General features: G+C 41.3%; 1 protein-coding gene across 5 annotated transcripts in view; it reads left to right on the forward strand.

The window, feature by feature from the left end:
* The window catches only part of SMC4 (structural maintenance of chromosomes 4), a 113,173-nt gene that overhangs the window by 80,501 nt on the left and 9,119 nt on the right, over positions 1–23,553 (forward strand). For all 5 annotated transcript variants that reach the window (XM_045029609.1, XM_045029607.1, XM_045029610.1 and 2 more), the window contains 6 exons: positions 552–704; positions 860–986; positions 4,991–5,180; positions 6,345–6,489; positions 9,868–10,041; positions 12,176–12,358. In XM_045029609.1, the coding sequence (XP_044885544.1) occupies positions 552–704; positions 860–986; positions 4,991–5,180; positions 6,345–6,489; positions 9,868–10,041; positions 12,176–12,358 (972 nt within the window). The remainder of the gene's footprint in view (positions 1–551; positions 705–859; positions 987–4,990; positions 5,181–6,344; positions 6,490–9,867; positions 10,042–12,175; positions 12,359–23,553) is intronic.

Here is a 23,553-nt window from a genome sequence, read left to right on the forward strand (position 1 = left end):
TTCCTAATCAACTCTAAGCCAAACCCCAAAGTAAGCCTGGTTTAAACTGACATAAATGTCCACACAGTCTCTTAACCCAATTCAACTTAATCTGCTTGAAAGAACACCTTTATTACAAACCAGTGCAATTCTGTGTGTAGACAAGTCCTCATTCTTTCCTCTTTCAGGGCTACCTTCTTTTCCAAATAGTTTTACTATTTTCTCATCAACCCTTTTACCACCATCCCATGTCAAGCCTTCTCTAGTGTCACCTATTTATAACCTTCCTCCCTGCCCCAAACATTCTGCCAAGAAGTCTTCTTCAGTTTCCTCTTCTCTTACTATTCTGTCTCCTCTTTTGCTGTCTGAATCTCTGTCTCCTCAGCAATAATCTTTCTTGTTTGTTCTTCCCTGAACTTTTGTCCCAGGTTTTCTGTTTCTTTTGTTTTTAGGAAATTATAATTTTTTCTGGGGTCTGGGTCTTGTTGTGTTGTGCATCTCAGTTTAAAGAGGTGGTGCTATATAAATGATTTTTGTAATCAATAACTTTTATATAACATTTATATTTATAGGCCAATAAAATGGAATCTCAGCTGCAAAAGGATTCCATAAAAGCAATGCAGTATCAAGAAGAGAAAGTGCAACTTGAAGAAGCCATAGTAAAATTGCGTCTGTGTGTCCAGGAAATGAGAAACACTTTAGAAAAGTATACTGCGAGTATCCAGGTAAATATGTTTATTACTGAGAGGTGCTAAGTATCCCCATAGTTAAGGCTGAAAGTAGATTGCCATTATATTAACTTTGACAGCTCCTACACCCCTGGCTAACATGAAAAGTCTTTCATTCTTAGTACGTGTTCTAACAGTCTTCTATTTTGTAGAGTTTATCAGAACAAGAAGTTCACTTGAAAGTCCAGGTTAAAGAACTTGAGGCTAATGTAATTGCTGCTGCTCCTGACAAAAACAAACAGAAACAGCTAGAAAAAACCCTTAATACTTTCAAAAAAGGTATGTTTTATTTTAGTTCTAGATGCAAACTATAGTGAAGTCCACTTACCAATGACGACTGGGGTGAATTTTATACCTTGTTTTGTTCAGATTGGCCAATGATATCAAAAAAACTTTGAGGCACATTCTCTTCTCCCAGTGCTGTTTTACAGGAATACTTTTAAGTAAAGTCCTTTTCTTACTTACTGTTTTCTTACTGTTACTTTCAGTTGTTCATTTTCACATCTAATTTAGGATCTTTACCACCAAAAACTGTGTTGTAGGTAACTTACTTAAATGGTTGAAACATAATTTATGTTGTATTTTTGCTAATATTTCTTAATAATGTTGAGGTTTATTAATCCAAAAATTAATATGAAAAAGTCAAATATTTTTGTTGTTCTTTAATTTAATTCAGCTGCATGACACTTTATATGATTGATGTTGTACACACCATCACAAGCAATTCAGATCATAGTTTTCGGCAAGCAAACTATGCCTCAACCCTGGACAATAGTGACTCAAAAAGTTAGAAGAATTATGGTTTTGTACAGAACTTGATAAAGAATTGCCTTAATCACAGTCACTGGACTTTATTCTTTGTTTTTGTATAGACCTATTCACTATAAAATACATACAAATTATATAGTTTTGCTATTTATGAAGAAATGTGTATCTTAAAATACAGGAATCCTTAATTGCCTTCATTTTTCCAGTTGAAGAAACAAAACAGTAAGCATGATTATTTTCATGTAATCTTTTGTTTTTGGTATAAAATAAGGAGTATGTGTTAAAAAATTGACAGTTCTTCTTTTAATATTTTTTCTTTCATGATGCTGCCTTCACAGAACCATACTCTAGGAGACACATGGCTGTCCAGATGGCCACAGTACTTTTTTTGAGCAGTATTAGTAGCAAGGGCGCATGAACACATTTTTTTATCCATATATTCTGCTGACGGAGGATAGAAATACCCCACCTCTAACTATCTCTCAGTTCTTTTTCTTCTGCCAGTTGGTGTAGACATGAAAACTTGCCTCCTCTCCCTTGCACAGAATGACTAGCTTGTTTTTCTCCTAAGTAGCTAATAAAAGTTTGTTATAGAATTAGGGTAAGATTTTCAAAAAATTGATAAATTCTCAGAATGGTGAGGGGTAAGAAGTGGTGTCTCCCAAGGGTCAGTCCTGGGACCAATCCTATTCAACTTATTCATAAATTATCTGGAGAAAGGGGTAAAAAGTGAGGTGGCAAAGTTTGCAGATGATACTGAACTGCTCAAGATAGGTAAGACCAAAGCAGACTGTGAAGAACTTCAAAAAGATCTCACAAAGCTAAGTGATTGGGCAACAAAATGGCAAATGAAATTTAATGTGGATAAATGTAAAGTAATGCACATTGGAAGAAATAACCCCACCTATACATACAATATGATGGGGGCTAATTTACCTACAACGAATCAGGAAAAAGATCTTGAAGTCATCGTGGATAATTCTCTGAAAACGTCCATGCAGTGTGCAGCGGCGGTCAAAAAAGTAAACAGGATGTTAGGAATCATTAAAAAGGGGATAGAAAATAAGACTGAGAGTATCTTATTGCCCTTGTATAAATCCATGGTACACCCACATCTTGAATACTGCATACCAATGTGGTCTCCTCATCTCAAAAAAGATATACTGGCATTAGAAAAGGTTCAGAGAAGGGCAACTAAAATGATTAGGGTGGAACGGGTCTCATATGAGGAGAGATTAAACAGGCTAGGACTTTTTAGCTTGGAAAAGAGGAGACTAAGGGGGGGATATGATAGAGGTATATAAAATCATGAGTGATGTCGAGAAAGTAAATAAGGAAACGTTATTTACTTGTTCCCATAATACAAGAACTAGGTGCCACCAAATGAAATTAATGGGCAGCAGGTTTAAAACAAATAAAAGGAAGTTCTTCTTCACACAGCACACAGTCAGCTTGTAGAACTCTTTACCTGAGGAGGTTGTGAAGGCTAGGACTATAACAGCATTTAAAAGGGAACTGGGTAAATTCATGGAGGTTAAGTCCATTAATGGCTATTAGCCAGGATGGATAAGGAATGGTGTCCCTAGCCTCTGTTTGTCAGAGGATGGGGATGGATGGCAGGAGAGAGATCACTTGATCATTGCCTGTTGGGTTCACTCCCTCTGGGGCACCCGGCATTGGCCACTGTCAGTAGACAGGATACTGGGCTAGATGGACCTTTGGTCTGGCCCGGTACGGCCATTCTTATGATACCCTAAAATTAGGCTCCTAAGTCGGCACTTAAATAAGAGGTCTGATTTTCAAAAGTGCTTAGTACCTTAGAGCTCCCATTGAAATCTAAGTGAAAACTGCTCTGGAGATTCTCTCAGGTCAGAGGCCTTGAACCAGTATGCAATGATATTGGACCTTTTCTTTAAAACTACAAAATTGTGATTAGCAACAGCTAAGATTTATTTGGCTGCAATCTCAGCATATCACACTGTTTTGAAAGAGGTCTCTTGATAGATATTTGTTCACCCTTTTGTGAAGAGTTCTTTAAAGGTCTTATAAATCTGTACCCTTCTGCTCATGAACTCTTTGGTCCCCAACATCTGAATTTGTTTTTGAATAGGCTTACAAAAGAGCCCTTTCAGTCTCTCGGATCTTGCTCTCTTATCACTTTCTACACTGTCACTTTCTTAGCCATTACTTTGGATAGGGGAGTCTTGTAGCTGGATGCACTATTGGCAGGTTTTTTTTTTATAAGAGCAAAGCTGCTCCTGGGCCTGGCCCCACATTTGTAACAAAGATCATTTCTGGTTTTTATTTCAATCACTGTCTCCACTGATATCTTTACAAAGCCCCAATCATCCTGGAGAAAGTGGCGTTACACACGTGGATAGTAAGAGAGCTTTTGGCTACTGATTAGAATTCTTAAACTCTTAACAGATTATCATTGTGACCTCTGAAAAAAACTAAGGGGCAGCCAGCTTGGCCAAAGGATATCTAACTGGTTGAGGCTTTGTATTTAATCCTGCTAGAAGAGCTAGTTGATTTAGAACAGTGGTTAGCTATCCTGGGAACCATAGCTACAGAAGCTTAGAATAGGCCAGGGTATGATGCATAACCAGAGGAGTTAAGGGAAGGGGGTCAGTGCTACAGTTGCTGTAAGTATGTATGGAAGTCAAGGGTGGAGTTCTGTATAGAAATTATAGATGCCAGAAGGAGCTGGTGAGCTTTCTTGGCTGAAAATTAGGTTGGTAGTCTGATGAGAGCCTAAAGCTGTCTATGGACTCTGGCCACATGGGAGAGCAGTTAGTAAAAGTGGAACGGCTCAGGAGATGTACCATTTCTTTCAGCTGAGTTAAACTCCTTTTTTGGTAGGGGTTGTATTTTTATTAAAAACTTAATATTTTTTGGACATAGATGGCTTTATATTCAACACACAATTCTGTGGTATCTAAATATGGGCTGTCGATGTTCAAAAAAAGTTTAAATATATGAAAAACTACTGAATAAGGGCTAATTATTAGTTCTTTCAGTCCTAGCCTCTTCCAAACTTTGACAATCAAATGAATGCAGAAGATAATACTTATGGTATTGTCTAGAAGGTTATTGACAAGGGTTTTATGTAGCCACATAATGCATCCAAGGACAGTCATGCAGTAATGGATTGTGGCTAGGTCTACATAAGAAACTTTTGCCAGTATAGTAATGTCTGCTAGAGGTGTGACCTTTTGTGACATTTCTACAGGGGCATAAGTGTTTTTGGCTTATGTACATTATTTTGTTCAGGGAACTGGTATAAGCCATACTGGCAAAAGCACTTTTTTGACTATATAACCTATGTCTACATGAGGAGGGCTTACTTGTATAGGTATGTTGGCAAACCTCTAATTTAGTCTTAGCGTGTTTGTTTTAACACTGAAAATAATAGTTCTGTTAACTGATTGAAATTTAAATTCAGTTCTGTTAAAAATATTAAACTGCTATCATTTTTGTTTAACCATCTCATTCACAAACTTTTGTATTGACAGATTACGAGAGTGTTGCTGAAAAGGCTAGTAAAGTGGAAAGTGAAGTTAAAAGATTACATAATCTCATAATTGAGATCAATAATCATAAACTTAAAGCTCAGCAAGACAAACTTGATAAGATAAACAAGGAAATAGATGAATGTGCTTCTGCTATTACTAAAGCCCAGGTGGCAATCAAGACTGCAGACAGGTAAACACTCTTATGTGTTCAAGTTAACACATCAGCACTGAGACTGTAGTGATAATATGCTGTTATCTTGGTCACTTCAAAAACATGAATCCCTTGTTCCTAAGGTTTGTCAGCTTAGGGGTCATGACCACCTTCTCTTTCTTTTAGAGGGAAGGGAGTTGGGAGGGACACACTTTCTCTCTTCTAACATGCGGCTGATTATGATAGAGAAAAGAGTGAGAACCACTACCCTAACAAATAGGTTAGTAGTATTACTGATGTTATAGAAAGAAAAACTGAGGTGTAGAGGTTAAGTCAACTGCCTGTGCTGTGGTCTCATGAGTGAGTCATTTTTAGTGTCAATTAGAATCAGATTCTCTGCTTCCCTGTCTAGTGTTTAGTTTATGGCAAATATTTTAATGCATTCACTGGGAATACAAAAACATCCTTCCAACTGCAGCTGAGTTTTATAAACTCTTCACCAGCTTTTTAAATCTATATTAATGATGGTAATTCACCATTTGAGTAGATGTGGCTAGTGTCATTGGTGTCTGCAGCACACTCATTAACCAACAGGTCCTTGACTAAAACCTCTTTGAATTCAAAATATTAATGTCTCCCAGCTGTAGTCCTCATACCAAACATGGCTGCCTCACAGGAAAAAAGAAACGTAATTTTTGTACATTTACAACAATGACTTTTTCGTTATCTGATAGAAATGGCAACCTCAGTTGATTTTCTATAATCATTTGCCCATAATGAACAAATGTACAAAATGTTAAGATGCAAGTTCAAAATGGCACTTGAACAACTGAAATCTGAAAAGGCTGATCTCTTGGTGACCTCTGCCAGAAAAAAACTGGGGATATGTTATATACTCAGCAATCCATAACAAATGTATACAGCAAATGTCAAGATTCTAACTCAGTGAGAACACAAATTAAGTAATCCTATTACAAGCATCTGTTGTAGGTATGGATTCAGGAAGGAAGACCCCATTTATTATAGTATTTCCCAGGGATAAAAATTGGAGTGTAAATAATAAAGTAATCCTTACCTGTTCATGATTACATATAGTGTACATATTTTCTCTGTAAACCAGACTAATTGTGCGCTCCAGACCTTTAACCGTTTACCATAATTGTAAGTTAATAAGCAAACCTCTTAAATACCTATTTTATTCAGAAATCTGAAAAAATCAGAAGAATCTGTCCTTCGAACTGAGAAGGAAATTGGAGATAATGAAAAGGAAATGAAAGATCTAACAGAAGAGTTAACAACATTGGAAGAGAAAGCTACTGAAGTTATGAATAACTGCAAACAAGCTGAAGTAGGTGTAATATTGGTTCTTCGTGCTTCTTCCAAAAGGATGTACTTCACAGGACTAAACTTTCTACAGGCCAGAGATTATGGATAAGGAGGCTTGCAATCTTATCAGAGTTTTGTGGCAAGCAGATTTTCACTAAGTACTAGTGAATTTTCTTAGCCATTGGCATCTAAGGGTACGTCTACACTACGGGACTATTCCGAATTTGCATAAACCGGTTTTGTAAAACAGATTTTATAAAATCGATTGCGCGCGGCCACACTAAGCACATTAATTCGGTGGTGTGCGTCCGCGGTCCGAGGCTAGCGTCGGCTTCTGGAGCGTTGCACTGTGGGTAGCTATTCCCTAGCTATCCCATAGTTCCCGCAGCCTCCCCCGCCGCCCCTTGGAACTTCCGGGTTGAGATCCCAGTGCCTGATGGGGCAAAAATCATTGTCGCGGGTGGTTCTGGGTAAATGTCGTTAGTCACTCCTTCCTCTGGGAAAGCAACGGCAGACAAGCATTTCGCGCCTTTTTCCCCTGGATTGCCCTGGCAGATGCCATAGCATGGCAATCATGGAGCTTGTTTTGCCTTTTGTGACTCTCACCGTATGTGTACTAGATGCCGCTCACAGAGGCGATTCAGCAGCGCTACACAGAAGCATGCTTTTGCTTTTGCATGACAGCAGAGATGGTTACCAGCCATATTGCACCATCCAAACCCTTCCATAAATTGGAACTAAGATGATCATGGCTACCAGTCCTTTTGTACCATTTGCTGCTGTCATAAGTGCCCCTGGCTGCTCTTAGCCAGGGGCGCAAAAGCCAAAACTGGGAATGACTCCCTGAGTCAATCCCTCCTTTTTGGTATCTAAAAATAGAATCAGTCCTGCCTAGAATATAGGCAAGTGTACTAAATAACCACTGTATCATAGAACCAGAGAGCACAGCTGCTCTGTGTCAGATCCTGCAGAAATTATGATCTGTATGCTATTCACAGGGGGTGCTCCTGTAACAACACCACCTGTTCATTCCGTTCTTACCCCAGCCTTCCTGGGCTACCATACCATTGTCCCCCCACTTGTGTGATGAAGTAATAAAGAATGCAGGAATAAGACATGGTGACTTGTTAGTGAGAAATGAGTGGAAGGCAGCCTCCAGCTGCTATGATAGTCCAGACAGGACATTAAGCAGTGTGTAGGAGAGAAGCCCAGCATCCCTCTGCTAGTCCAGGGGCAACTGAATCTTTTCTTTACACATGAAGGGTGGGGGCTGATGGAGCTCAGCCCCCTGTTGCTATGATGACGATGGTTACCAGCCATATTGCACCATCCACCACCAGAAAAAATTAGGGCCAGGCGCCCTTGATCGACCTGACGGATGCTAGTCAGCATGGTTACTGCCCCATGTGCCAATAGGCTGATGACGAGGACGGTTACCAGTCCTTTTGTACCATCAGCCACCCATGGCAGGGGGGGAGTGATGATGTTGGTGTTGACGGCTGCAGCATCGTGTCTATCTGCAGCATTCAATAGAGATAGGGTGACATGTAAAAGAGTCAGAGGATTGTTTTCCCTTTCGCTTCTGGGGGTGTGTGTGGGGGGTGAGTAGATTGCCAAGCTATGCCCTGACCCACCGCGGACACTGTGTTTGACCCTAGAAGCATTTGGAGCTCAGCCAAGAATGCAAATACTTTTCGGAGGCTGCAGGAACTGTGGGATAGCTTCAGTCCTCCAGTCCATGAGCGTCCATTTGATTCTTTGGCTTTCCGTTACGCTTGTCACGCTGCAGTGCGCTGAGTCCCTGCTATGGCGTCTGTCTGGAGATTTTTAAAAAAGGATTCTGAATTTCATCTTCTGTAACGGAGCGCTGATAGAACGGATTTGCCTGCCCTTACAGCGATCACATCCGCATGGTCCGTGCTGGAGCTCTTTTTTTATTTTGATTTCGGACTGCATCGCCACCCGTGCTGATCGGAGCTCCACGCTGGGCAAACAGGAAATATTCAAAAGTTCGCGGGGCTTTTCCTGTCTACCTGACCACTGCATCCGAGTTCAGATTGCGGTCCAGAGCGGTCACTGGTGTACTGTGGGATAGCTCCCGGAGGCCAATGCCGTCGATCAGCGTCCACACTAACCCTAATCCGATATGTTAATACCGATACTAGCGTTACTCCTCTCGTTAGGGAGGAGTACAGAAACCGGTTTAAAGAGCCATTAAAATCGATATAAGGTGCCTCCTAGTGTGGACGGTTGTGGCGTTAAATCGGTTTTACGCTCCTAAAACCGGTTTAAACGCCTAGTGTAGACCAGGCTTAAGGTCTAGGCACAACATTACCAAAAGGGGTTGCAAGTTTAGCAAAAAGTGTATTCATGAAAAGGCTATCTAAGCCTCAGATTTGATCATCTTCAAAAAATTTTGGGAAATGTCTCTTACCTTATAAAAAGTCTTCCACTCTTCTTCTTACCCTCCAAAAATCCAGTCAAGCATAAAATAAAAGAGGAGGGCCTAGAGTGCCTTGTGCTCTTTATTGCAGAACCAACATGAAAGCAGATGTTAAATATTTTGCCCTACTGACCCAGTTTTCAGGCAGGTTTTAAATTTAGAATTTTTTACCTCCAAGTTACCTTGATTCATTCTTCTGAGGTTAACCAATAAAATTTACAAGAATGCTGATCTGAGGTGCTTAAAGCAGAATTCTTAGTTTCAAATTGCACATAAAAACTAAGCAGGCTGCCTTAATGGGAGAAAACACATGCAAACAAGAAATCAAGATGGGGAAACAGTGCTCTTGGTTTGTTTAAGGGTAACCTAGAAGCCAAGGCCTGTATGTTATACAATAACATGGGTATGCAAATAGCAGCATAATTCTCCTCTTTTAAGTTGCTGCATAAATTGGCAAAAATGATGCTGTCTTGTTCTCCCTACTCTTTTTTCGGAGAGAAGAGGGGAGGCATCCAGTGGCAGAAGTTGGGGAGTGTTGGAGTGTAGTCACCTACCTTAGCTGACCATCATCCATGGGTCAGGAGAGAGCAAGTACCAGGCAGCCTGGGTGGCTGATGTTCCCAGGAGTAAGGCAGCTTCTATGACACCATCCCTACCTACAGGAACTGACTGTGTTCCAAAGCATATTCGTAACAGAATTAATGTAATCCAACTCTGCAAATTCAAACACAGATTTCAAGACATACTTTCACAGAGTAGTTTGTTCAGATTCAGAACCTAGTTTAGAACAAATGCTAGCAAAAATGTTTCTTCGGTGTATATTCAGATTTTAACTGGTACTTGTTTAAAACTATGGAGACTATAACAAACTTTTAAAAATTATAGGACTGGAAATGCAAACCTTTCCCAAACAACTAACTGAACTTCACCTTCACATTTTTTGGTGTTTCTACTTAGGAGTCATTACCAGAGGTTCAGGAGGAGCATCGCAATTTACTTCAAGAGATGAAAGCAATTCAAGAAGATGAACATGCTCTTCAAAAAGAGGCTCTTAATATTAGACTTAAAATTGAACAAATAGACAGTCATATTGGTGAGCATCAATCAAAGATTAAATATTGGCAAAGAGAGGTAAGATATTTAATACTTAATATTTTATTTTGGTTTCATATTTTGAACTGTAAACCATGAGCGATTAATCTCAGTGTGGTGACAATTTGTCTCCTGATAAATGGTGAATGTAACCAAAAATATTTTTAAAAACTGACTTTTAAAAGAACCTTGGTATAGAGTATATTTTCTTGAAATGTGATGGCTCTGAAAAGCAACTATTTAAATGGCACCTTCCTTTTCAATCAACCTGCTCCCTCTGTGAATTCATTTATCAAGAGTTATGATCAAAAGATACCTGGACTAGGAACTCCAGTCCAGTTTCTATGCCCTGGCACCCTACTTTGGTCCAAGTTGATGAAGGTGTGGCTCATATTCCTTGGAGCCATTGAGACCATGCAATGGACAAAAGGAGAAGAGTTTTGGTTCCAAATACTTCCTGGTAGGTCAAAAAGTTAAGGGTTCCTGCTCATCCTAAAACTCAAGGACCTAAATCAATACATGGTCAAAGAAAAAACTCAAGATTGTCACCTTGAGAGCCATTTTGTCTCTTCCGGAGGCAGGCAACTGCCTATGTATGCTACACCTGGTGGATGCTTATGGGCAGATGGGGATGCTTCCCATACACTCTGATATTCATTGTATGGGAATAAAGCTACCAATTTCCTTCTTGAGGTGATAGTCTGCTCCACATTTTCAGGAAATATTTATTGGTAGTCTTGGCTTACTTGCATAGGTTGAACATGTACTTTACTCCCTTATCTGAATAATAGGCTGAATAAAAAAATCACTCTGGAGGATATTAAAGATACCTGATTTTTTCACAACAGGGGTGTTGGATATTTAACCATGAATTTTAATAACTCCAGCATCCAAACCTTTTCTTTAGCATAGAGTTGTGATATACAGAAATGCTAATAGACATGTCAATTCAAATACCCTCTGACTTCTTCCCTGGTTGATGCATGTCTCCATTTCTTCAGGGAAATAGATAGCATTCAAATCTAAGGCCTGACAAACTAAAAGTTGCACTGATTTAAGTAAAATTCTTTTAAATAGGGATTTGGTCTGGTTTTACTAATTCTATGTGGCTACTCTGTTTACAGCTGTCTTAGGGCTAGTCTACACTTACCGTCCGGGTCGACGCGGTGAGTTCGACTTCTCGGAGTTCGAACTATCGCGTCTGATCTAGACGCGATAGTTCGAACTCCGGAAGCGCCGCGGTCGACTCCGGTACTCCACCACTGCAAAAGGCGGTGGCGGAGTCGACCTTGGAGCCGCGGACTTCGATCCCGCGGCGTCTGGACGGGTAAGTAGTTCGAACTAGGGTACTTTGAGTTCAGCTACGCTATTCATGTAGCTGAACTTGCGTACCCTAGTTCGACCCCCGCCCTTAGTGTAGACCTGCCCTTAGATTGAAGTAGCTCAACTTGGTCAATTACCAAGTGAAGTTTAATCAGATTTAAGTGTGCCCACATAGGGACTTGCTCTGGTTTCACTATTTCATCTGATTAAGACACCTACTTAATACAGTTTTATTTAAATCAGTGTAAATTTTGTGTTTAGACAAGGCCTTATTTACAGCCTAGCTTTTAAAGTTACTTTTGGGGACAGCAGAATGCAAAAATCATTTCTCTTTCCCCTTACAAAGATGAATATTTTACTAAGGCTTCATTCCCCAAGTAGGACTAGCTGCTTCTCACTCATCCAGGAACTGATTGGAATGTTCTGTATAGAATGTTCTGAGTAGTGTATGGCCATTAGTAACCAGGGTGACTTGCATATTTACCCACTACTGCTGCCTGTAGATACTCGAAAACCTTAAGACACATTAGTGAGAATCCTGCATGAATGTTTTGAGAAGCAGAATTATAAGGTAAAAGACTGCGTTTGTTGACCTTTGATGCATATTGTAAAGAGACGGTTTTTCCAGCTCTGAATAGAGTAGGTTGAATTGGGACCAAAAATGAGTTGGAGTGGAAGAGACATAATTGTTAGTTTTGGAGGGCTGTGTGGGTATTGATCCAGTGGATTTAACCTGATTTTTTTAAAATTGGTACTATTTAGTATTAAAAGCTATTTTCAAAGTTTATTTGATAACTTGTACTGTCAAGCATAAACATGATATTCAGTAACTGTCTAAACTGAATTATAGATATCAAAAATATCACTGCATCCCATAGAAGATAAACTAGTTGAAGAGCTTCCAGTGCTAAATCAAGAGGAACTTGAAGCAATTAAAGATCCAGACATTCTAACTAATCAAATAGCTCTTTTAGAAGCCCAGTGTCATGAAATGAAACCAAACCTTGGTGCCATTGCAGAATATAATAAAAAGGTAAGGCTTTGTTATTTACCATTAATATCACCGTAGGCCTAATCTCTTTACATTGCTTTACCACTATCTCCAGCAGGTGGATAACTTCTTGTATAGCAAAAACAACGAAGAGTCCTTGTGGCACCTTAGAGACTAACAAATTTATTTAGGCATAAGCTTTCATGGGCTAAAACCCACTTCATCAGATGCATGGAGTGGAAAATACAGTAGGGAATTATGAATACACAGCATAGGAAAAGATGGGATTTGCCTTACCAAGTTGGGGGTCAGTGCTGTCGAAGAAAAACTCAGTTCTCGCTTTTTGTTTGGGTGCAGCAAAATCAAATACTTTATTATTTCTCCAGTAATTACAATGGAGGGAGAGAGTGCCATAGGACACAGGGTCGCCCCAGTCCTGGACAGGTCTCTCAACTGGTAAACAATTACATCAAGCCTTTATACCTTTGTTACAGACAATTTCTAGCAATCATGGAGACAGTAAAAAGCAACAAATACATTTTGTTTATACATAGCAGAAAGGCTTATCTTATTTGTCTCTCTCTTAAGAAAAGCAAGCCTGCATTTTGGTTAGTGATTGCAAGGTCGTAATAACTTTGTACACAGTTCTTGTCCTGTCGCCTCGCACTATCTTTGCTCCTACAAGTCTCACATCATTAGGGTTACAGTATGGCCTGACTCTTGCTAACTGACTGACACGCATTAAAATCCGCTTCAAATCCTTATTGAAGCTTTCCCTGCTTCCACACTCCCCCCTTTTGTACTTCTAGTACAACAAATATTTTCAAATCTCCATTTGCATTAATCCATGGATTTCAGATTCTACAGCAGATATGTCAACCTTAGGGGTTTTCATGGGATGTAATGACAATGCATGATTAGCATGAACATGAAAGGTATTATTACTATCATTACGTCTTTTACAACAACAACATAATCCTAAACTAACTAACAACACTACAAACAATAACATTCCCATAGGAATAAAATAATGGGGTTGTTGTACAGTTTTGGTCACAAAGCACAATACATCATACTTAATACATAAAGTAGACACTCTATAAGCTGTATGAAAGGCATTCTGTTCAGCATGATATATATATTCCGAAGCATATGAATTTGCCCTTGCAATTCAGAGATTCTTCGAACCTCTGGTAATAATGAAAGCAAATTTTGAAACCGATCAGGCACTACTCTAGTCCAATTAAAATATACCTGAAATCTGAGAGCTACTTGCAACATTCTATCTGCAGGCCAGGAAATGATATAATTGCCTGCAGCAGTGGTAAGATCAATATGTATATCTCATAAAGTGGTGGCATTAACGTACACACAGCTATCATTAGCTTGAAAAAAATGGGTGTCCCGTCAGGGTAGTTCCTTGACCTCCACCCTCTCAACAAATATTGTCATAAACAGTGACAACTTCCCCTGGCTTCAGTTTATAGATACACTGAGCTGTGGTGGTTCTAACGGCCAAAATGTCCATTGACTCTCTATTCTTATCCAAAATGTCAGGTGTTATTCTAGGGATACTGTCTAGAAATCAGTTGGATATACCAGGTGGTCTAATTTCCCAGATGTCTCGGTAAACAATTACAGTCCCACAGGCATCCTCCCCATGGACCCAGCAGGATTCGGTATGTGGGAGCCCACACCCACCCTAACCGGTCCATATGCTTGGAAGGAGCACTGTGAATGTCCACACTTCCATTCAGAAAGTGTCCAAGTATGTCTCCATGACCACAGATCAGATGGTACTCCTGAAGCGTCTGTAAGGGCAGTGGGCCAAGTCCGGTCTAGATCCCACTGCAATGCCTTCCCAGCCTCAGTGATATTCAATACCATATCTGTCAGTAACTTCTGGGTCATAGAACTAAGGGTGGAAATGACATGTAACTCACCAACTCCAGCCTGTACTTAAGATAGCTGAGTTTCAAGAATAAGGCTAGTAGCCTTTTCCAGTTGGCCCAATTTCTTATCATGTTCTTGGCTTTTAAGATATTGGCCCTAGCCCACAGGGAGCTGCTCAATTCTCTTTCTTTCCAGAGGAAATAACCCAGGCCCTCTGTCGTGCTAATCTAATGGCAGCCCCTTGTGAGCAATCTGGGTATGTAGAAGTGATTTGAAAACCTGATAAGGGCAATGTCATTTAAAATCCAATTAGGGAGGGCAATACATCCTGAAGGATTTATCCAAAACACAGGGCGCAGCCTGTAGATCAAACCCCAAAATCCAATTAATACCACATCCCCAAGCATGGGTCCCATAAATTTCTTCCTGCCAGTGTACAATTCTTTGTTTCTTCACCAGGGGCAGTTCTCAATGTCCTTTTTAGTCAGGAATTCCTGGACTTTGACAATGTCAGTGGAGTGAGTGTTTTTTCTTCTTTCCCAAAACAATTGTGGTTTAGCATCCTACAGGGGAGAGGTTGCCAGCACATATCACCCTGTAATGGCTTTGCTTCTTCTTGAAAAGTCTAAAGGCACAGTTGGTCTGTCAGTGGACAAGGGAGAGGTTGCCAGTACGTCACCTTGTCCTTTTTCCCTGCTGTCCAGAAGCACAGTAGAGCTAGAAGAAGAATAGGCTAATCATCAGTAGGAAAATTCTTCTGATGTGGAGGGGTCTTTTTGCAGTGAGAATCCTGGGTCCAGGCAGTCAGTCCTTGGCACTTCACAGCGGTGTTGGTAGACAGCAGGACTTGGAAAGGGCCATTCCAGCGTGGAGCCAAGGCAGTCTTTCGTTGATGGATCTTTATGTAGAGCCAGTCTCCTGGTTTCAAGGAGTGGCAAGGTTGCACAGGATCCTTCGGTAGTGCTTCCTTCACCTGTGTATAAAAAGACTTAACACATTTCATTAGTGCCTGACAATACTTAAGCATTATGTTATCCATCAAATGAATGTCCATCTGAGCTGGGGTTAGTGGGGGTGCAGCTGGTAGTCACATTGGGCGTCCTGTCAAAATTGCATGAGGGCTGAGTCCAGTCTTTCGATTGGGAATGGCTCTCATACTCATCAGTGCCAAAGGAAGGGCATCTGGCCACTTTAAGTTTGTTTCAGCACAAATCTTGGCCAGTTTATTTTTTAAAATCCCATTCTGCCGTTCCACTGTCCCAGCAGACTGTGGGTGGTGAGGGCAGTGAGCTGCACATAACTCCTTTACAATCTGTCCAGTAAAATGAGTTCCACGATCACTGTTGATACTCACAGGGATGCCAAAACGTGGCACAAAATCTTTAAGCAAAATTTCACAACAGTCCTGACATCTGCTTTCCTGCAGGGAAAAGCTTCAACCCAATTGGTAAATACATCAACTAAAACTAATACATATCCATAACCACAACATTTAGACATTGAAATAAAATCAATCTGAATATTTACAAAAGGTCCCCAAGGAGGAGGGTGGGCTGCCTGCTGGACACCAACCTCGTTTAACTGCAGCAACCATCCCCCCTTTCCTAGACTGAGCATGTTAGCTATTCTCTTTTTCCTCCCTTCTTGGCTTTTTTTTTTTTTTCCGTTAACATACAAAGGAAACTTTTACTCTTTACTTATACACCTTCTTTTATACCATGAACACATAAACATTACTGTTATACTGTACATTAGTCTTATTATTCAATGTATGCCACATATACCCTTTCACTAAAATAACCTTATTACAGAACTTTGGAACAACAAGCCAGGACAAGCATACCCACTGTGAGAAGTTCACTTAATATAACCTCTAGTCCAATAGCTTTCCACCATCCCCAGCCCTCTGGCTAAAAGTCTGAGGTAGCCAGAAGGATCCCTTGTACAATATGGGGAGTGGGTTAACTTTTCATGTCCTTGCTTCCAAAGACTGTTGGTATGCAAATTTTAACAACAATTCTTAATTAAAAGATTTGGCCAATGTAGTTTCTTTCTCTTACTGAAGAAAATGTATTAGACTTTAGTATATTACATTTTTCTGATGTAACCAAACACTTTGTATTCTAAGTTGAACAAAACAAGTATCTGCATTTCAAGCCAACACTTCCGCTTGAGTTCAAATCAGACCATCCCATGAAAATATTAAACAACAATTCTGGCCACGAGACAAACACCACAAGACAGAACATAGAACACACAACATAATTTTTTTACTGTGCCAGTAAATCAACGTACGTTGAATGTTGTGCAGCTGGCATTAGTTTTCTTTGATTATCTGAAAGACAAAAACAGAGGTCCACCCCTTCTGGGCAGTTAAATACTTAAAATATACAAATACTCTTGTTGATTCTAGGCAAAACAGAGGAATTACCCCATATTTTCTCGTATGTGTTTCTTAGACAGCCCTGGTTCAGCGGCCTCTACCCTATCAGTTAGTTAACTTGCATTAACACAGATGCTTTCTGGCTTGCTTTTTTTACTTTTAACTCCTGCTTTTTTAAACACTGAAAGAACATCACCACTTATAGTGCCTGTAGAGCCTAATAAAATTTTCATTACATAACACTGTATACATTCTTCAACTGATTTAACAAAATTGTTCATAGCCAAATGATTGCAATCTAATAATTTCTTTGCCTGAATTTATTTACAAACATTTCAAAGACACCAAAAACTGTTCTCTTTGTCTGTTGCCTGCCCGCCTGGGCCCGATCCTTTTTTCTCGCTGAGCCGTCCCTTCCATTTGGCACCAATTTGCTCCACTACCAGTTTAGCTAGGATGGTGAGCTTCTCAACTAGCCCCACCCTACTGGTCTTTTCCCCAAAACATTTTTACTTACAAGACTACCCGAGTCCTCCCTAGTAAGGCTTGCCACCTGGGCAAAAATACATGGCCATTGCGTAACACACTCAACACACAATCCAAACCCCTTTAGGGGGTCTACCCAGAGACCCACCCATTTGTCTGCTGACACTTAAACAGAAAAGAAAATTACACAGAAAGCAGAGAGAATTACAGTCTAAGCCAGATTTTTCTACTTCTATTACATTGTCCGTTACAGGGGGTGGGACAGAAAGATCTCAATACAACCTCAGAGCTTCATCGCACACATGGCTTCCACTCTGAGGAATTACGAACGAGAAGTTCAGTTCCGCTCACACACCCAACGCCCAAATGAACAGAGCAGAAAAACAACAGTAACCGGTAAAACAAAACAGAACAAAACCAGATAGTGTTTCCTTATTCTATTAGGGCTCACCTTTAATCATGCTATTCTTAACAAATAACACCAACAGCACCAAACAAAACAAACATAAAATAAGAAGGGTAAAAGAGATAGATGGTGTAAATTCTGCAGGGCTCCCCCAGACATAATTACTCACCAAACTGTGACAAATTCCTGTTACTAATTTATCCCTCATGTCAGGTGATCAGACTGACACTGCATATAATCAAATTTTAAAGCTTCATTAAAAATAATAAAACAACAATGGAGAGTGTTGGGAATGCTCCCACCTCACACAGGAAAAATATGAATGCCCCAAGCCTTAAGCCACTTTAATACTCACACATGTCCCACTGGAAAGTTAAGCTTTGCAAATATAATTCCAATTCTGTAACTTGTACTGCCTTTGGTTTGCCTCTGTCTCTATTTTCCACAAGCAGCTGGGGCTGAAAGCAGTTTTTCTTTGCATTTAGCATAGTCCGCACTGATTCTTGACCTTGAACACAAAACAACTTCTCCTATCTCTGGGCGAAGCCGAATTTCAAATTAACCCGTTCCTAGACAAATTGCTCACACTGTGTCAGAGGCTTTTCTCTGGTGATTAAAAGCTCCTCTGAGATATATGATCTTATCTAGATTGAAGGTACCTTCTAATGGGCATTGTTTAAATGAATTTTCACGCGTGTGAAGATTCCAATTCGCTAAATACCTGCAGGTTTTAGGACCATAATGTACGTACATGTAATATGCTGGGGTACCCGTAGGGGGTAAGGTGGAATGTTTAGACAGTCCCTTACCCATTTTCCCCTTACACACAGAGAGAGGGTGCCCTGTCCGCGCTAGCGGCTCAGAAACTAAGGATCTTTCCCTACAGGGCACTCACACAGGAGAGACTCACAAGGAAGACTACGACTCTCCTACACCTCCCTTCAGCAAAGAGCATCGGCTAGTCTCTGGGAGACGGCGCCGCGTACTCTAATTGCATCCAGTGAGACGAACAGATTGTCAGTAGCCCACACAGAAGGGAAAGGGGAGGGAAGATGGGTTCACACACTCCTAGACCCAGGCAGCTTCCTCGCCGGACTATGCCAGGCTGAGTCAGCCCACCGTAGGTCGGATCTCCTAAAGATCCACTAGTTACCGGGCTTGCGTTAGAGCAGTCCTGATCATTAGCTTCCGCTTCACAGGGTACTCTGGGCATCTTCCGATAACGATCACTCACACTGGTGTACACACACACTCACACCAAGGCCTCTTTTCTTCCTTTTTAACCCTTTTTTAACCTTTTTATCTCTTTTTAATTTTTTTTTTTTTTTTTTTTTTAACCACGATGCATCTTTACCTGGTCCGGACCAATACCATGAGGCGGTATGACAATCCCTCTTGAGGCGGTAAAAACCCCTCAGCACCGGTGCATTCTAATGCATTTACCTATGCATTACCTTATGCATTACCTTATGCATTTCCTTGGCCAACTCAGCAGTTCCCAGTACTGCTATAAACTAACCTTATTGGGGCCTCTCCCCAATACCACTTTGCATCTGATCCTGCTGCACAGTCAATAAGTTCAGATGGCGTGAGCCCAACAGAGACAGACGTCCTCACGGAAAGTCCTCCTCCGATACCCCAATAGAGATTTCAAAAGGTCTCATACCTCTCATGTGGTGCCATGGGATTTGAAGGGGAATGATCCGTAGTAGCCGTCTGTGGGTCTGTGGGCGTTGCCATCCCGGACGAGCCCCCAAAATGTCGACGAAAAACTCAGTTCTCGCTTTTTGTTTGGGTGCAGCAAAATCAAATACTTTATTATTTCTCCAGTAATTACAATGGAGGGAGAGAGTGCCATAGGACACAGGGTCGCCCCAGTCCTGGACAGGTCTCTCAACTGGTAAACAATTACATCAAGCCTTTATACCTTTGTTACAGACAATTTCTAGCAATCATGGAGACAGTAAAAAGCAACAAATACATTTTGTTTATACATAGCAGAAAGGCTTATCTTATTTGTCTCTCTCTTAAGAAAAGCAAGCCTGCATTTTGGTTAGTGATTGCAAGGTCGTAATAACTTTGTACACAGTTCTTGTCCTGTCGCCTCGCACTATCTTTGCTCCTACAAGTCTCACGTCATTAGGGTTACAGTATGGCCTGACTCTTGCTAACTGACTGACACGCATTAAAATCCGCTTCAAATCCTTATTGAAGCTTTCCCTGCTTCCACAGTGCTAACGAGCCAATTCAGTTAAGGTGGAAGTGGGCTATTCTCGACAAGAAGGGAGGGAAAAAATCACTTTTGTAGTGCTAATGAGTTCAGTGTAATCAAGGTGGCCCATTTCAAACAGTTGACAAGAAGGTGTGAGTATCAGCAGGGGGAAATTTCGTTTTTGTAGTGACCCATCCACTCCCAGTCTTTATTCAGGCCTAATTTGATGGTGTCCAGTTTGCAAATTAATTCCAGTTCTGCAGTTTCTCGTCAGAGTCCGTTTTTGAAAAAAAAATTGTTGAATTGCCACTTTTAAGTCTGTTATTGAGTGTCCAGGGAGATTGAAGTGTTCTTCTGGTTTTTGAAGTATAGCTTTACTTCATTTGGCATTGCTTGAATCAGTCAATGTGTAATATTCTGGTCACTGCTGTTGGAATACATGGTCATCTGACTAATCAGGCATTTTTCTTCCAGTAATTTTCCACATGTTCCTCCAGGATCCCTCTTCCCAAAGAGGTAGTATAGACCATCATAGCCAGGGCAAAACAGCCTCAGATCTTAAAAAGACAGAAGAAAAGTGGTGAAGAACATCCTCCCATGATGAGACAATTATCCACTGAGGCAGGCTTAGGGCAGGTCTACACTAAGGGCGGGGGTCGAACTAGGGTACGCAAGTTCAGCTACGGGAATAGCGTAGCTGAACTCTAAGTACCCTAGTTCGAATTACTTACCCGTCCAGATGCCGCGGGATCGAAGTCCAGGGCTCAAGGTCGACTCCGCCACCGCCGTTTGCAGTGGTGGAGTTCCGGAGTCGACCGGAGCGCGCGGGGAGTTCGAACTCACCGCGTCGACCCGGCAGGTAAGTGTAGACTAGCCCTTAGATGGGGTTAACTTTAAGGCATTCCAGGACCTCAAATGCATGGTAGAGACACTGGATATTCCACAACAAGTGGTGCAGGAGAAGTCCCGCAAGCTCCAGGATATCTTGCATCCCTTTCTCATTCAGCACACTTGCCATGTCAATAAACCAAATTCTGTTGGAGCCTTCAAAGAACCTATGGCATATGTTAGCGTCAATACTGGCCACATCCAGGCAATTCGACAAAAGGTATAAAGTCCTTTCCAACGGATTTAAATACTCTCATTCCCACCTAGTAGCAAGTTTGCTTCTAGTGGCCACTGTACAGAAAAGATCGAAATAACAAGGATCTCTGAGATCCACACCTAGGAAGAAGTACCTAAAGAAAGTAGACTTTTTCAGGCACAAGGTTTACTTATTGGCCATCTTCCAAATGTGTGACTAATTATCAATTCTCCTCTCACAGTATGTTTACTTGAAATGGGATAAACTGTTTGTGGACAAACTACCAGAGAAACACTGAGAGGAACTGAAAGCCATAATCACCATGGAACAGTGCCTGGACATATCTATAACCATTACACGTACTATAGCTACTCTCATTGCTATTGATGTGTCGTCTTGGCTACAGTCCTCTGGGATCTCCAGGAAGGTCCAGACTGCAACTGTGGACTTTCACTTGAGGGGAGTGAACTTTTTAATTCATAATGGATGAGGTCCTCCACTTGTTAAAGAATACCAGGTCAACTGTGGATTCATGGGGTTTGTTTGTTCTAGCCCTATGAAAGAAGGAAGCAAGACAACAGTCTTCCTTCAGGCAGCATCCCTCAGCCTTTTACTAGTACCAACCCTAGAGAATGTTGGAGCTGCCAAGAAGCAGCTAGTGAAGACAACTCAAAGCCTCTTCCTTGGCCCCTGCACAGTCTGGATATTCAGCCAGGATCGTTGCCGTCCCTCCCCATTGGGAGCTGCATTTTTTTATTTTCAGGTAGCCTGGATCACTTCAGACCAATATGTCCTAAAAATTGTAGATGCAATATTCTATCTAATTCCAGTTCCTTTATATCCACTGACCTTTCTTTCAAACCTCATTGCCTTTTTTCACAAGATACAGCTGAACCTTTTTACAAACTTGGAGCGGTAGAGGTACCCTAAAAATTCAGGACCAACAATTTTTATCCCTATTACTTTCTCATCCCAAAGAAAGGGAGTTGGTATCCAATTCTGAACCTTTATTATCTTAACAAATTCATCCATCATTTCAAGTTCAGGATGGTGACTCTGGCTTCCATAATTCCTTTGGTAGAGTTTCAGACTGGTTCTGGGCTCTCTACCTCCAAGGGAGTTACTGTCACATCCAGAAATATCCCAGGTTCCTAGTAGGAAGGCCTCACTGCTGGTACAGAGTCTTGTTCTTTGGTCTTCCAGCAGCACCAAGGGCATGACAGTTGTGGCAGATCATCTGAGAAGACAAAGGATCCAGTTCTACCTTTACCTCAATGAGTAGCTGATTCTAGGTAGATCTACAGTGACAAACTCAACTCAAGTAACTTTAGAGCTGTTTGCCATCTTGGGCCTCAAAACCAAAAAGAGAGAAACCCACACTTATTCCAACTCAAAGCATAGAGTTCATAGGAACATTGTTAGTCTATACTGGGGCGGGGGATCGATATAAGTTATGCAACTTCATCTACATGAATAAAGTAGCTGAAGTTGACGGACTTGGATCAACTTACCGTGGTGAGTTGACTGCTGTCACTCCCCCATTGACTCTGCCTGCGCCTGTTGTGGCGCTAGAGTACAGGAGTCAACAGGAGAGCGCTCGGGGGTTGATTTATTGCGTCTAGACTAGAATCATAGACTATCAGGGTTGGAATGGACCTCAGGAGGTCATCTAGCCCAACCCCCTGCTCAAAACAGGACCCATCCCCAACTAAATCATCCCAGCCAGGGCTTTGTCAAGCCTGAACTGAAAAACCTCTAAGGAAGGAGATTCCACCACCTCCCTAGGTAACCCATTCCAGTGCTTCACCACCCTCCTAGTGAAAAAGTTTTTCCTAATATCCAACCTAAATCTCCTCCACTGCAACTTGAGACCATTATTCCTTGTTCTGTCATCTGTTACCACCGACAACAATCTAGATCCATCCTCTTTGGAACCCGCTTTCAGGTAGTTGAAAGCAGCTATCAAATCCCCTCTCATTCTTCTCTTCTGCAGACTAAACAATCCCAGTTCCCTCAGCCTCTCCTCATAAGTCATGTGCTCCAGCCTCCTAATGATTTTTGTTGCCCTCTGCTGGACTCTTTCCAATTTTACCATATCCTTCTTGTAGTGTGGGGCCCAAAATTGGAAACAGTACTCCAGATGAGGCCTCACCAATGTCTAATAGAGGGGAATGATCACATCCCTCGATCTGCTGGCAATGCCCCTATTTATACAGCCCAAAATGCCATTAGCCTTCCTGGCAACAAGGGCATACTGTTGACTCATATCCAGCTTCTCATCCACTGTAACCCTTAGGTCCTTTTCTGCAGAACTGCTGCCAAGCCATTTGGTCCCTAGTCTGTAGCAGTGCATGGGATTCTTTCGTCCTAAGTGCAGGACTCTGCATTTGTCCTTGTTGAACTTCATCAGATTTCTTTTGGCCCAATCCTCTAATTTGTCTAGGTCCCTCTGTATCCTATCCCTACCCTCCAGCGAATCTACCACTCCTCTCAGTTTAGTGTCATCTGCAAACTTGCTGAGGGTGAAGTCCACGCCATCCTCCAGATCATTAATGAAGATATTGAACGTAACTGGCCCCAGGACCGACACTTGGGGCGCTCCACTTGATACCGGCTGCCAACTAGACATGGAGCCATTGATCATTACCTGTTGAGGCCGATGATCTAGGCAGCTTTCTATCCACCTTATGATCCATTCATCCAGCCCATACTACTTTAACTTGCTGGCAAGAATACTATAGGAGACCGTATCAAAAGCTTTGCTAAAGTAAAG

The sequence above is a fragment of the Mauremys mutica genome, chromosome 9, assembly GCF_020497125.1.
Source record: "Mauremys mutica isolate MM-2020 ecotype Southern chromosome 9, ASM2049712v1, whole genome shotgun sequence".
Taxonomy (NCBI): domain Eukaryota; kingdom Metazoa; phylum Chordata; order Testudines; family Geoemydidae; genus Mauremys; species Mauremys mutica.